At 39.1% G+C, this 14,160-nt stretch overlaps 3 protein-coding genes across 3 annotated transcripts in view; 2 read left to right on the top strand and 1 right to left on the bottom strand.

The window, feature by feature from the left end:
- Positions 1-3,504: 3,504 nt before the first annotated feature.
- On the top strand, positions 3,505-5,365 carry LOC306772150 (hepatic sodium/bile acid cotransporter-like; the record flags this gene model as incomplete). Its single annotated transcript, XM_079261564.1, has 4 exons — positions 3,505-3,893; positions 3,973-4,177; positions 4,617-4,795; positions 5,128-5,365. 4 exons carry the CDS (start codon positions 3,505-3,507, stop codon positions 5,363-5,365), a joined length of 1,011 nt encoding a protein of 336 aa, XP_079117690.1.
- A 673-nt stretch (positions 5,366-6,038) lies between these two features.
- Positions 6,039-12,880, bottom strand: LOC306772298 (sushi domain-containing protein 4-like). The gene is made up of 11 exons (XM_079261720.1): positions 12,715-12,880; positions 12,025-12,164; positions 10,604-10,795; positions 9,864-10,055; positions 9,420-9,611; positions 9,003-9,197; positions 8,586-8,777; positions 7,891-8,085; positions 7,668-7,800; positions 7,188-7,576; positions 6,039-7,081 (listed from the first exon to the last, which is right to left on the bottom strand). The coding sequence occupies exons 2-11, from the start codon at positions 12,140-12,142 to the stop codon at positions 7,056-7,058; spliced, it is 1,824 nt and encodes a 607-aa protein (XP_079117846.1). The 5' UTR covers positions 12,143-12,164; positions 12,715-12,880; the 3' UTR covers positions 6,039-7,055.
- A 210-nt stretch (positions 12,881-13,090) lies between these two features.
- The window catches only part of fsip1 (fibrous sheath interacting protein 1), a gene marked incomplete at both ends in the record, with an annotated part of 31,693 nt that continues 30,623 nt past the window's right edge, over positions 13,091-14,160 (top strand). The window contains 4 exon segments of the mRNA XM_079261563.1: positions 13,091-13,252; positions 13,474-13,632; positions 13,725-13,803; positions 13,912-14,001. Coding sequence (XP_079117689.1) covers positions 13,091-13,252; positions 13,474-13,632; positions 13,725-13,803; positions 13,912-14,001 — 490 coding nt within the window.

The raw sequence follows: 14,160 nt of genomic DNA, 5'->3' as shown, positions 1-14,160 counted from the left end.
TTAATTTAACTAGAAATACATAAATACAATCTTGATACTTGATACGTAAATGGAGGCCGATAAAACTCAGTTTTGTGTAGTGCTGCTTTAACCAGCAATTAAAACATTCATTCTAAGATGAACCCAGCTTCACATTATATACAGTATGTCACAGGCCAGAAAAATAATCTTATTTCCACCTCTAGATGGTGATATTCATTAGCAGATGACTTTCTGCTGAAAACTGCTGGGATCCCCTCTGATTGGAAGATCCATTGATCCATTGATCCATTGATTGGAATGAGATCAGAAACACAGAAGAAAGTTTTAAAACACAAACTTTGATTAGAAACAAAAGATTACAATGAGCAATTCTCTGCAGATATATCTGGAAAACCTCACCGTTAGCAAAACCAAGCCAGGGAGAGTCTGAAACTATTTTCTATTGCCCACTTATTTATGCCCCTCAGGACAGCTCATTATTTGTTGCTATCCACACTCATTCCTCTCTTATCTATCAGACACACACAAAGACATCCTCCCCTAGTTACTCCCAATTCACCTTGTATCCATCAGCAGCAGATAAGTGTCACTGCGGCCCGCACTCTTAACTACCTGCACTCTTCTAACACAATGTTCCGATACATGCTTTCAAGAGTAAATAAGAAATAACCATATAAGTGAATAAAACTCAACTTCACAATCTTCAGATAGAAGGGAGTGTGGGGAGTGGTGCTGGAAAGAAGTTTGTTTTTTTTAATCAATTTAATGAAAAGAGCTAAGCATTTTCAGTCTGGAAATCTCAGTTTGTTCTGTTCAGGAGTTTGCATCCTTTCACTGTGAGGAGAAAATGATTAATATTTATTTAAAATCTATTTATTTAGAAAACCAAAGCTCCGAAACACCTGTTTCTTTCTTTATATTCTGGTTTACTTGGTCAAAAACAACAGATGTGCATATCCCAATATTTACTCTCAAGCTTTGAACTCATATAGAAAGTTCGCCACAAATTACAAGAATAAGATCAAAGTAGTATTGAACACATCTGATCAGCTGTATTTCCTAATCATCTCAACCAGATATTAAAACCTTCCATAGGAAATTACTGATAAGGCTTCAAAGCAAACTCAATCTTCTGGCTGGTTACATAACATTAATTAAAATCTTAATGAGGTTAAATGAATGGAGTGGCGATTTAGAGGCAACAACATTCTTTCCACATAATCAACCTCACTGCTTCCAAACTTTCCCACAGTGACTTGAAACAGAGAAATAGTGGGGAGCAACTCACAGTTGGTGCCAGATGAATCCAGTAAATGACAGGAAATAAAGGCTGGACTACGTGGACTATGTCAAGGTTCAGCATGTGTTATTTTGTTGATTTCTTGTGAAGTAGATGGAAGGTTTTTACACTCAGCCTGTTGTTAGGAGACCACATGACAAAAAGGCTCAAATAAAGAGAAAGACACAGGAATGCAAGCCAACATTGAGACGAGTGTGTGGATAAACGCTGTTTGAAGCTGCAGCTGGTGACCTGAAATGACGGTAAAAAAGTGTCTTATGCTACTTATTAGGTTATTTTATCTTGTTTTTAAATCTATATTTAATCTACAATGTGTTTGTGGAGCTGTGTAAGTTTATCTGGATTTATTTAGTGCAGCAAAATGGTTCAATGTTAAGTACTGATTCGTGTAGGCAGCAAAGTGTAGGCAAATACGATCTGCTGTATCGTATTTGCATTGTGTTTGCTGGATGATAAATCAGTGAGATTTCTGAACGATATGTTGTATTTCTGAACATATTACTTATGTAGGTTTTGTAATTTAAAGATATATTCCTAAATCTGACAAAAAAAAGGTGTTGATGGTTGGAGCAGATTGTGATCATTTGAACTGTAGAAGATATGACTGCTCTCAGTTTGACCTAACACAGCAAACAATGGGACTTAAATTCAAGTGCAGGATTCTTTATTCCATAGATGTTGAATTATTACAATATTATATGTTATAATAAGTCATTTTTGGATAAATAAAGTAAAAAACTGCTTAAGACAGTAGGAAATGTTGACCGTCAATGAGAAATAACTACTTACTTTGAAGTGTCCATTTGTACATCTGGGTGCCACCAGAGGTGATCATTATTTGAACAGAAGGGTAGAATCACATGGTCATGTCTGACGGGACAAAACCCTCAAGGCTCAATATTTATACACAGGAACTTTGTGCTTTGATTATGAGGTTATTATCATAGCAAAGTGATGAGAAGAAGTAAATCCACTTCATAACACTGCAATGATTTGTTTGAAACATTCATAACATTAGTGCTTGATAAAAGAACCTGCAGTGTGTTGAATGGGTTTTTCTGGAACCAGTAAATGACTATGTTCATCTTCTTTGTACAGTCCATACAGATCCAGCTAATTTGTACCTGTTTTAACTGAAATTTCTCTGTCAATATTTTTATTATTTACAGAACAAAATGTGCATTATTTTTGCAGGCAGAATTTGTTACATTGTTGTTACATACATACAACAAATCACTCTCCAAGTTAAGTGATGATTTCAAAGCTGACACCAATCTTAAGACAGTTATTTGTTAGAGTTTTTTGTATAAATGGTAAAAAGTTGTTGATGTTTTTTATGTTGTTTGGGGAAAATGACAGCAAAATATCACATCATGGAAACTTCTGGCCCATACATATAAATCATGGACAAGCCTATTTAAGAATATATTTTTTTGCATGGGAATTTTTATAATGAGATTTATATCTGAATAAGAGATGTTGGCACAAACATAAGCTTCGATGGTTACTCTCTTCTGAAAAGTCTCTGATGGCTTTTAGTTTTGATCTGCAACATAATGTGAATTATGTGCATTTCTGCTTGAATTTTGTGTTTCAAAGGGATTTTCAGAAGCATAAGAAACAGACTGTAATCCATAAAATCCCACTAAGTCCTGCAATCAGGGTTTCATGTAAAGCTGGAATTGTAACGTGACATAATTAACATCCCCCGACAGTACACACTGATTTACACCGTGGCTCCTCAGAAGTACTGTCAACCATTTTTCCTGAACTGGAAAAAAACAAAACATCAATTTTGTTCTCAGTTCCAGCTGCTTTAGTTGTTAAAGGAAGAATTTTATTTCTGATCAAAGTAAGAAAAAATGTATTTGAAAGAATACCACATAGTAAAACATGATCTTTTACCCACTAGTGTATATAGATGAGATGTTTTAATGAGGCTGTCTTTATTCAAGGATTTAACTTAAGCGTTAAAGTCTACACAAGGCCCAAAGTGACAGCTTGTTTTGCTCTTGTGGGGAAATGTGCGAGGAATATTAAGTGTTTCATTCCACCATATTAGGAAGTCTCTGATGTGACTAGTTGTGCAGTTGAACTATCCTTCCCCAAGGTGGCATCATGTGTCTTATAATCAAATACAAAAATATGACATTTCTGCATTTTATTTGTGTGACAGATCAAATCAACGGGTCAGTAGAAACAGTCTTAGAGGAACTTCTGGAATGAACGTGACAAGAGGCTTCTTGGAAACGGGAAACATCCATCATGACGGAAACGTGTCTAGCAATGGCAGCGTGGGCATCCTGAACATTTCCAGACCCATGAATGCAGCCATAAATATTTTAACCATCACCATCCTCTTCATAACGATGATTTCCCTCGGCTGCACAATGGAAATCTCTAAAATTAAGGCCCATCTCCTCAAGCCAAAAGGAGTAGCCATTGCACTGCTGGCCCAGTTCTGCATCATGCCTCTGACTGCGTTTTCTCTGGCCAAGTTCCTGCAGATGGATCCCATGAAGGCTGTGACTGTGCTCATCTGCGGCTGCTGTCCAGGGGGGAGTTTATCAAACATCTTTTCCTTACTAGTGAAAGGTGACATGAATCTCAGGTAAACATTTATTAATGCACTGGCCCTAATTTGCATGTAGCACTTGGAGTAAGTTTTTAATAATATATGTTCTTCTCAGTATTGTCATGACAACCTGCTCCAGCATCTCTGCCTTGGGGCTTATGCCTTTGCTGCTCTACATCTTCAGTCAAGGCTTCACTGGTCTGGAAAATGCAGTGCCGTACATCGGCATCATCACCGCCCTTGTGCTCACCCTGGTGCCTTGTGCTGTTGGCATTTTCATCAATCACTACAAACCAAATTACTCATCAACTGTCAAAAAAGTAAGCCTTATGGAATCAGAACAAGCCTACACAAGGATATATGCTTTCCACAGCAGGCGATTTGACTTTCCATATCAGGAAAGAGCGACAACATGCCGGCACAAATAATTTCTTCAACATGAAATAAAAGGTTCACCTGTGTTTTCAAACTCACACACATGATGATGTCCTCTGTAGAAAACGCCTGTGGGTCAGAAAGTTGTTTACCAAAGCACAGCAAAGCATGAAATCAATTTGTGCTCAAAATAATAATAATAAAAAAGGTTTATACAAAGTAAAGCCATGAGCCCCTCTCTAGTAATAAAGACCAGATCTGGATGCTTTTAGATGTTTGCTGCAGCTGAAAACAAAAAGAAGAGGAACACACTGCAGACAAGTTAAAACTTATTTGTAAAGTGGATTCATTTATTTATTTTTTATGTCTTTGCTCTATTGGCAGGCTGGTCTCAACATGCTGATTATCTTCAGCATCATACTTGCTATCCTTTCTGGTCTTGCAGTCAAGGACGTAATATGGATGATCTTTATGTCGGATGTCCTCTCTGTGGCTGCACTGATGCCTCTGATTGGCTTCATGCTGGGATATGTCATGTCTGTCATTTGCAGACTCAGTCCACAGTAAGTTAAAACCCTCTGTGCACACTTCTGTGTCTTTAACATGCTTAATGAAAGAGAACCAAATCTGACCAGATCTAGACAGTATGCAGTACACACATATATATTTCAAACCAGATGATTAAAACTAAGAAAATATGAAGAAAGGTAAGAGATTAAAATTATTAAGGTTGTTGTTGGGATAGATTCAGTGCCATCCATGAGTGAAATGCACTGAGTTCAGGAAATTTCCTGTTACATGATGCTTCGGTTCTTGCTACATACTTACTTAGAAAAACAGGCACATCTGAGTGGCAAATGTAAATCATACAAGAAATATTTCTCACCTCTTTTAGATGCAGCAGGACCATCTCCATGGAAACAGGATGTCAAAACATCCAGCTGTGCACCGCCATCCTTAAGGTGGCCTTTTCTCCACAGGTCATTGGACCCATGTTTCTCTTCCCTCTGTTATACATCGCGTTCCAGTGTGCTGAGGCGCTTCTATTAGCCCTGTGTTTCAGATGTTACCAAACAGTCAAGCCTCAAGCTGTGGGTAAGTGGAACAGCTGCCTGCATGTTTTTGTGAAGTGAGATGAAACGAGTACATGCAGTCATGCAAAACACCTGCAGCTTTCAGTCTTCTGAATCTAGCTGAAACAGATGAGGAGTTTTAATATCAACGTTCTCTCAAGCAGATGCAAGAATACAGAAGATCGTTGATGCTCAAAAAGAGGATGTGATAGTTTCAAAGATGACCAGAGAGGGCTGCTGATGAGATGAGTTCTGGATGCAGCCACTTCATGCTAATGTGTTGGCATTCATCGTGATACCAATTTAAAGCCTGATTAAGCTTTTTTTTTTTTTTTTTTTTAAAAACCATCACAACTTTCATTTTCTATTTGATCAAGCCTACCATGTGATCAATATTGAAATAAAAGGTGAAGTAAAACAGTTAGTATTTGTTTTTTTGGCCACTTCAAGAATGATACTTGCAAATTTTCTTGGTTAAGCTTTAAAAAATAAAATCACAATCAAAAGTTGTAGAGCTATAATTTTTCCATGAAAGTTGAAACTTTGATGTGAAAAAGAGGAAAATGATAAGAGCCGCTTAACCACATCAGATAATATTTAATCAAAATGATCCTGATATATACAGAATAAACTTAACTTCAAACTTTTTACATACAATAAAATACCATCTTAACAAACAAACAAACAAAAACAAGAATTTAAACCTCAGTCCAAAAGTAAACTTAATGGACAGTCGCATAAAGTGAACACTGACATTACACTCATCTGTACACTTAGGTCTTTTTTTGGTGATGGGTCTTCCCAACCACTTAAACAGTGTCACATGTAACGTGCCTGCAGCAGAATTCAAATCAAAACGGCAATGTGAAAAGAGCTACTTTTAACCATTTCCATGAGTGATGGAGGCATTAAAAGAAGCCATGGCTGATCAACAGCATTTTGGGCACAAATAAATTACATACACATTTAGAGTTCAAACAACAATTTCCCAGCAGCCTCAATAAATTAGCAGGATAATATTTTCCGGTGTACAAGTGATGTGTTTGACAAAGCCACACATAATACCACTAAGCGGTGGAGGCATTTAACTGACATTCATTTTTAAAAGTCCTTATTTCACATATTATAGATACAGGTGCATAGAAGTGGAAAGCTAAGGCCATTGGGGAGGGGAAGGGTTTGAACATGAACAGGAAAACATATTTGGAGGTACGAAACATGTTGAATGCTGGCCATCCTGGGTAGAAAAGCAGACTTATAATACACAGCGATGGAGAGTGACAGAAATCATGGTTAACTGATTTGAAATCACAAAAATCTTTTAAGACGGTAAAGTTCATAACTTGAAAAACTATATGGTTTCATGGTGTTCATGCACATTTGCAGGAGTGGGTTTTAAGTGATGAGGCGCGTGGGGAAAGAAAGGTACACAGATGACAGTGTTAGTTCCCAAAATGAATGAACCTTAAAAGCATCAGTCCCTTTTTTTTTAAGACACATCCTGTCGAACTGTGTTTCTCTGATTTGTTCCACATTTTCAACTGTTTCGGATATTACACAAACATACATACCGTGGGAATGCCTATAAAAATGTAAGCATGTATGTACATGTGAATCTTTTCTCTGTTCTCCTGTGGGAGAGTGAGCCCGAGCTTTACTGGCCTCATCTAAGCTGACGATCTCCTGCTCACCAGTACAGGTCAGTAGCAAGCTGGTTTGTCTCAGGTTAATCCTGATGCTGCAGCTTGTTTCAGGCCTCCTTCAGTAGTGGCATATCTGCAGGCAACACACAAAATCCTGCATTATTTCCAAGCAAAGAATCAAATCAATGAGGATGTGTGTTAAAATAATGTAATAAAAAGACAAAAGAAAAAAAAATTACCGTCAGAGTAGTCCATTTCAGAGTCTAGAGACAGACTTTGCTGGTCACTGCCTGCAGATGGCCTTCTATGTGAGGAGGAAGTAACTTCACCAGCAACTGCATGCTCCAGAACCCAGGCGGACGAAGAGGGTGATGAGGAAGATGAGGATGGTGGCAAAGGGTGGACTACAGCCATCTCCGACTGCTGCTGTTTGAGGGAAGAGGGCCTAGGGGGGCCAGCTTCTGGGACTGTAGCATGCTGACCCTCAGACAGCACAATCTGGACTCGGGACTCAGAGCTGAGTGTTAAAGCTCCACTGTTGCTCACAGCTTCCTCATAGGAAGGCAGCATCACCTGGACTCCTTCCACCATGAGCGACACAGGCTGCCCAGACACCCCCTGATCACGTCTATGTGCGGTGGAGCAAGGACAGATTAAGAATCTTGCTGACAACTCTTCATTAATTGACTTTCTGAGTAAGATTTGGAGGGAGGACTCACCGATGGAGGCTCTTGAGTTTCGGCTGCACAAGTACAAACAGCACAACCAGGAGCAGAATGAGAGCCACTGAGCTGGCTGTGGAAGCAACTATTGACAATGCAGGCATCCCCAGAGGCAATGATGGATTCTGATCTGTGAGTCAGATAAAGAACGAACGTAACTATCTGCACAACATTTAAAACAGTTATCTTTAACACTTAAAAAGTGTCATCTGCTCTTTACCTTGTTCCATGACGCAGCTCAGCTTCACCTGGCTGTCCCATACCCCATACTGACACGTTAGGTATTTATAGTCTCCCTTCAGAACATAGCCTTCATTGCAAAAATATTCAATCACAGTGCCGTGAGAGAGTCTTCGGCATGGGGAAGGGTGGCATGTGAAGCCTCCATTCTCTGGCTGATATGGAGACTGGCATACTGCCCAGTGAAAGTTGCAAAAACAAACAAACAAAAATGACTCACTGAAATTATCAGCAATCAGTTTTCCAAATAAAATATTAATCAAAACAAAAATCAAAAGACTGATTTGGGGGGCCTAAATAAATAGACCAATTTATCAGTGGTAAGATAATTAATAAAACTTGATAACTTCTGAAGGACTTAAAGTCACCGTAGGGCTGATAAAACTTGCCCATGTATTCTACTTAATTAAAATACCTTCATTCAAATTTGGTTACAGCGAAGCTTGACAATCACTGTGTCCTTAATTGGATTTGACATTAACATGCCTCTTGTGAGTCGTCTTATATTCTTTCAGTTTATCAATCGTGAAAACTTGCATTGTCTGCTGTTCTGTGGTTTGTGGTAAATCCCCCAATATTTTTCTAGATGAGTTCTTAAAAGTACAATAAAAAAAATCTTAACAATATCATATCAATGCACATGCTTCAGCTAACACACTGGAAGTAAGTATTTACCATCACTGCGTAAACAGCGAGGAGGCTCAGAAGACCAGTCTCCCAATGCAGTACAGGTGAGGATGCTGGACCCCTCTAACAGGTAACCATAGTCACAATTGTATTGTAGTGCAGTGCCCACTGGGAATAAGCTCCTGTTACTGTCTGTCAGATTAGTTGTGCCATACTGCACCATGGAGGGTCTTACACAGCCTTAAAATGGAGAGAAAAATAAAGAGAAATACTTAGCATAGCCACAAAAAACAAAAACAAAACATAAGCTCCATTTTGTTTTGATAGTTTGATATATGATTACAGAGTTAAACATGTTTTAACAGATAAAAGTGAGTTAAAAGTTATAGTCTGTTAAATTGCCTATAAAAACTTTTATAATAGCTATAAAATGCTTCAAACAATTACCAGTTAATGGACATTTACCTTGTTCTATGAGGCAGTTTATTGGCATTTGGTTGTCCCATTTCCCGAAGCGACAGGTGCGGAACTTATAGTCTCCTTTCAAAATGTAACCTTCATCACAGAAGTACTGTATCATAGTGCCATGAGAAAAACGTCTGCACGGGGAGGGATGGCAGGTGTAACCACCATTTTCTGGCTGATAAGGAGGCTGGCATACTGTCCAAAGAAAGAAGCAGTCAGTGTATATGTGCATCAGAGATACATGAAGTTCCTCTAAGGTTTTATAATGTCTCATATTTACATATCTCCTTGAAATTAATACTTGTTTTGTAAAAAATGAAAACAAAAAAAAAACAAATAAAATAATCTTATCATTAAAATTTTACATATGGCATGCAGTTCTTAAAGAATTCAGTAAAAAAAAAGGTCCTCGTTTACCATCACTCCGTATGCAGCGAGGAGGTGAAGAGGACCAGTCTCCCACTGTGGTGCAGGTGAGAATGCTGCGTCCAGCCAAGAAGTAACCAGGGTCACAGCTGTACTGTAGTACTGTACCCACTGGAAACAAGCTCTTGTTGGTGTCCGTCAGATTAGTTGAACCGTGCTGCACCATAGAGGGTCTTATACAACCTTAAAATGGAGAGAAAAGTAGAAAACAGTTGTCATATGTTTGGATTTCTCTCCATGTAGAGTGCCTCGAGAAAATGTTTTTGCAGTGACTGAGTGTTACATAATTAAATTCACACTATTCAGCACATAAAATTACAGAAGATGTTAAGTTTCTCTTTTTACTGACCAATCCATCCACTAAATTAAATATTTACTGCAATCCTTTGGTTGACAGGTGCGCTTTTACAACAGATAAACGAAGGGTTCACCAACCTTTGCTTACACAACTGATCTCCATGGGGCCATCCCACTCTCCATCTTGACATGTCAGATAGGGATAGTCTCCACTGAGAGCAAAGCCTTCATTGCAGAGGAACTCAATAATAGTACCATGTGAAAACAGTCGACAGGGGGACGGGTGACAGGTGTAGCCCCCATTCTCAGGTTTGGAGAGGGGTAGACATGCTGATGAGGGGAAAAAAACACAATTTACCAGCCCACCTATAAAAGTCGCTAATTTTAACACTCAGGCCGGTATAAACTTGTGCAGCTTCTACATCGGGTCAGGAACCGCTGTAGGCTCTGTATAGGTCCCCAGAAACTCAACACACACCTCTTCAGACCTGATGTGCTGCCTGGCTACTCCCTTGGAATAGGTCAAAGAGTGATTACATGTTTCCCAGTGTTTGGGTCTTGTCGCTGAATGCATAGACATATGTATGCATATGTCTAGATATATATGTTTGTTTATATGTCTATGGTTGAATGATTGCTATTGGCTGCCATTGTTGTTCTGAAACACGAAATACTAGAACAGACCCGAGGCAAATGATCACAAAAACTGTCCTGTGGAGTCTAACGGCCGATACCAGCCCTACTGCCATCTGCAGATCCTGTGCTTGAGTATAAGCATGCATCTGTGTCAGCTACGCTGGCCTGACCTGACCTGATGCAGATACCGTGCAAGTATAAACCGGCCTTTACAAACTTCGACATCAGACTTTGTGACTTACCACCACTGCGGATACACTGAGGAGGTTCAGAGGACCACCGCCCCAGTGTTGTGCAGGTGAGGATGCTGGGTCCATCTGGAAGGTAACCAGGGTCACAGCTGTACTGAAGGACTGTGCCCACAGGGAATGAGCCCCTGTTGGTCTCTGTGAGGTTTACCCAGCTGTTCTGGACCATGTATGGTCGCACACATCCTGAGGTAAAGAGGACCAAGAAGGAGAATTTCTGAAAGGCTGCAATATACAGAAGCTGTGAGCATAGCACCTGTATGATACACTGCCCTTCACTTCAATTCAACTCTGAATTAAAACAGTCTGTCAACAATACCATTTTTACATTTTAATGTTTGTTGTCCACACTCTCTTTTTTACATTGGCCTGTTAAAGTCCTCTGAGGTTGGAACATAATGCTTTTCACCAGTTCTGTCCTGCAAAATTCATTCTGTTTAGCATCTTATAAAAAGTAAGCAGCAGCTAATTTTATTTCTTTGTATGGACAAAATCTGTAGTGCCACAGGTGTCTTGCTTTTATATAAAGAGCACAACATTGTAAGTGATGAGGATTTTTGGTGCATGACAGATTCATGTGGAACGGTCATCACAATGATTTTCAACCTTATAACTATATGCTATTTTAACATTATAGCATCACAGTGTCAATAGATAATATACTTATATTTTTTCCAATCTGCTTTCTGTTTAATATATTTTACTGCACATAAAAGTAAGTTTTTATTCTTGCACTGGTTGTTATGTAATCGTAATTAACTAAAACTTGCCTTGATTCTTCAATTATTTACAAAGAAAATTAAGTAGAACATATTGTTCTAGTGCTCTTGTGTCAGGAGAAAAGTGCTCCATGTAGTCTTTGATTAAAAGCAGTAGTTAAGAAAAATTCTTGCACTCCATCAGTGATCCCCAGCTGAGGTCCTCAAGACCCACTATCCTATATGTTTCACATGTTTCTGTGCTGCTCCTGGTTTAAATTAAATGAATCTCAGGTGCTAGTCAGGTGTGTTGCAGCAGGGGAACATCAAGTTGGTAGAATAGTGGGCCTTAAGGACCAAAGTTGGGAATCCCTGCACCAGATTACACCTATAGTTTGTGGCAGTGCTGTTTTTGTTTGGGTCTAACTAAATAATGTGTCAACAAGTTGACAGCATGGATAGTAGCCAACATATTTTTTCCTAAAGCTAAACCCTTATTTAGTCCGGGTTAGCTCTACTTGAAAAATAAACAAACATGCATGGAAAAAAGCAGCTGACAAATTAAAAATCTTCACTGTGTAGTAGAACAAGATGCAGAGCTCTAAGTCACTCATTTGATTTCATTCATGCCAAAACTGATATATTTATGTATAATTAAAGGATGGTACACCAAGATTTGAATTGTACTGATGTGCATGTATTTGTCTTGTGTCTTACCTGACCCTTTCGCAGTGGACACTTCCGTCAGTACCAGCATCAACAACCAGTACCTTTTCGTGGCTGAGGTGTGGGTCCAAAATGCATTTGAAATGGACTCTATCATTCCATTGCACATCTTCTCCTTCAGTCAACTCAACCTAATATGATTGGAAAATGGCGCGGTTACAAAAGACATAAAAAGGCAATCCTCCGTAGGCTCCATATGCTGACACCTGCCTAATGCAGGTACACTGCAGAGCTTGGGCTGCTGCCAGTGAAATGGGTGTGATTACAGTGATGGAACTATACACAAAAAAGTGACAGCGCTTAAAAATGGTTTGACCGGCAAGCATTTAGTAAATAAAACAGCGAATTCGTCACATTTCAATCCCTTAAATGTTAACTTTTGACGCAATAGTTAAAAGCCCAAGATGTACAGCGTGAAACTGCCAATGGCTCCGTAACACACCCATGTTAGCAGTTGCCGCGATAACGTAATGGGGAGTAAGGCCCAAACGATACATAAACAACACATAATGATGCGGAGGCGCTGGCATCTGGGCAACTAACTATAGACAGTTTAAATCACAAAAAGATGTTCCCTGTATGAATTAGCCTTGTAAGGGTAAGCTGGGTATCTGTGGCAATCAATATTATTATGATTAACTTGCTAGCGCTAACCGAACATAGAAACGCCTCGTTACGTACCACAAAAAACACGGCCTCTGAACCTCCTCCGCCGCAACCTAAGCTGCAGACATTTAGCAACAATATATTGTCGATACCAATAAAATTAAAATTGATTGGAGAATATACATATATATTTAACCTGCCGAGCGGTACTGTGTTATCCGCTGGCTACGTCCTAGCTGGACCCGCTACACCAGCTAGCTGCATTGATTCAGGCATCAGCTGAGCTGCCTCGATTTCCTTCGGTACCCATAGTAACAAAAAGTCCATAGTTACAACATCCGGGAGTGTTTGCGTCCGTAGTTACCAAACACTTAGGCGAAGAAAACTTTGCAAGTGGTATTGCGGACGTAAATAGTTACTGATTAATAATTTTCGCTTTTTGAAATAACACATGGAAATCATTAGAGGGAATTTAGATGACATATCCAGACCTGCATCGAATGAGCAGACAGGCAGCCGTGTTTCCAGTGTATCTTTGTCTAGTAGCGACAGGATCAGTCTTACAACGCCATTTGAGCTTGTTGTTTTGTCCAACGATGCTGCTAACATAAAGGTAATTGAATATAACGTGTTGACACCATCGGTGCATGCATTTGAATATGACTGAATAACTTCAGAAAACAAATTTCTGTAGACCCGGAGCTGCTTTGGAGAAACCACAACAAAGTTTTCCTCCAGAGAACCTTGCAAAGGTAACTCTTACATTAATTGCAGTATGATGCTTCACTTTAAATTATAACGTGTAATTTAGTAAATGTGCAAATATCAGACCAGTCTCACATCGAGGTTACTGAGGATGATGATTCTAAACTACTGAGAGCCTTTGAGGAGATGAGACAACTTGATGAAATACTGGATGCAAAAATTAGTAAAGAAAAAGAAACGCGGCGTCAAAGAAAGGAACTTAAAGCAAAACTCTGGCAAGAGCTCCTGGTAAACACATTCTTTTAAACCCATTGTCTTTGCATTAATATGTGATCATTTTCTTATGGTTTGAAATTATGTTGTGCTTATTTCTATTATAGAACAAAGCTGAAGGTCCATCTGAATGTGCTCATGAAGCTTTGAACACAAAGCTATTTTTGGCTTTGGAATCACATACTGGTATGAACAGTGTGGGCACCATACATGGAATTGTACAATTGTTGAAAATACAGTTTATATAATCACTGTGTGAAACCAAAAACATATTAACGCTTGTTTATGTTTAAGGAACAAAAGAGGAGGACAATTTTGTGCCTGTCTTTGAAACTCAAATTCCTGACAGTGAACATAATGGAGACAACTTCTGCTTGGAGCAAAGTGAGTTTTGGGGATGTATGCTGTTTGGTTCTGAGATGTGCTGCCAAGGTTGTGCACTTGGTGGCAGCAAAAGCTAAGAGAACTTCTAATTATTGAGCTTTCACTGCTGTAGATAGTAATGCTCAAGTTGGATACTGTAGTAGTTTTTGAGGTACAATA

This window comes from Telmatherina bonti, assembly GCF_933228915.1.
Source record: "Telmatherina bonti genome assembly, chromosome: 22".
Taxonomy (NCBI): domain Eukaryota; kingdom Metazoa; phylum Chordata; class Actinopteri; order Atheriniformes; family Telmatherinidae; genus Telmatherina; species Telmatherina bonti.
The sequence above is the reverse complement of the archived record's forward strand: the minus strand, read 5'-3'. Positions and strand labels throughout refer to the sequence as shown.

Excerpts from the sequence above, each read along its gene's own strand:
- LOC306772298 (XM_079261720.1), bottom strand. The coding sequence starts at position 12,142 with ATGTGCAATGGAATGATAGAGTCCATTTCAAATGCATTTTGGACCCAC. Across the intron at positions 8,086-8,585 it reads TCGCTGTTTACGCAGTGATG|TATGCCAGTCTCCATATCAG; the intron begins GTAAATACTTAC and ends TTCACTGGGCAG. Across the intron at positions 7,082-7,187 it reads TGAAATGGACTACTCTGACG|ATATGCCACTACTGAAGGAG; the intron begins GTAATTTTTTTT and ends TGTTGCCTGCAG.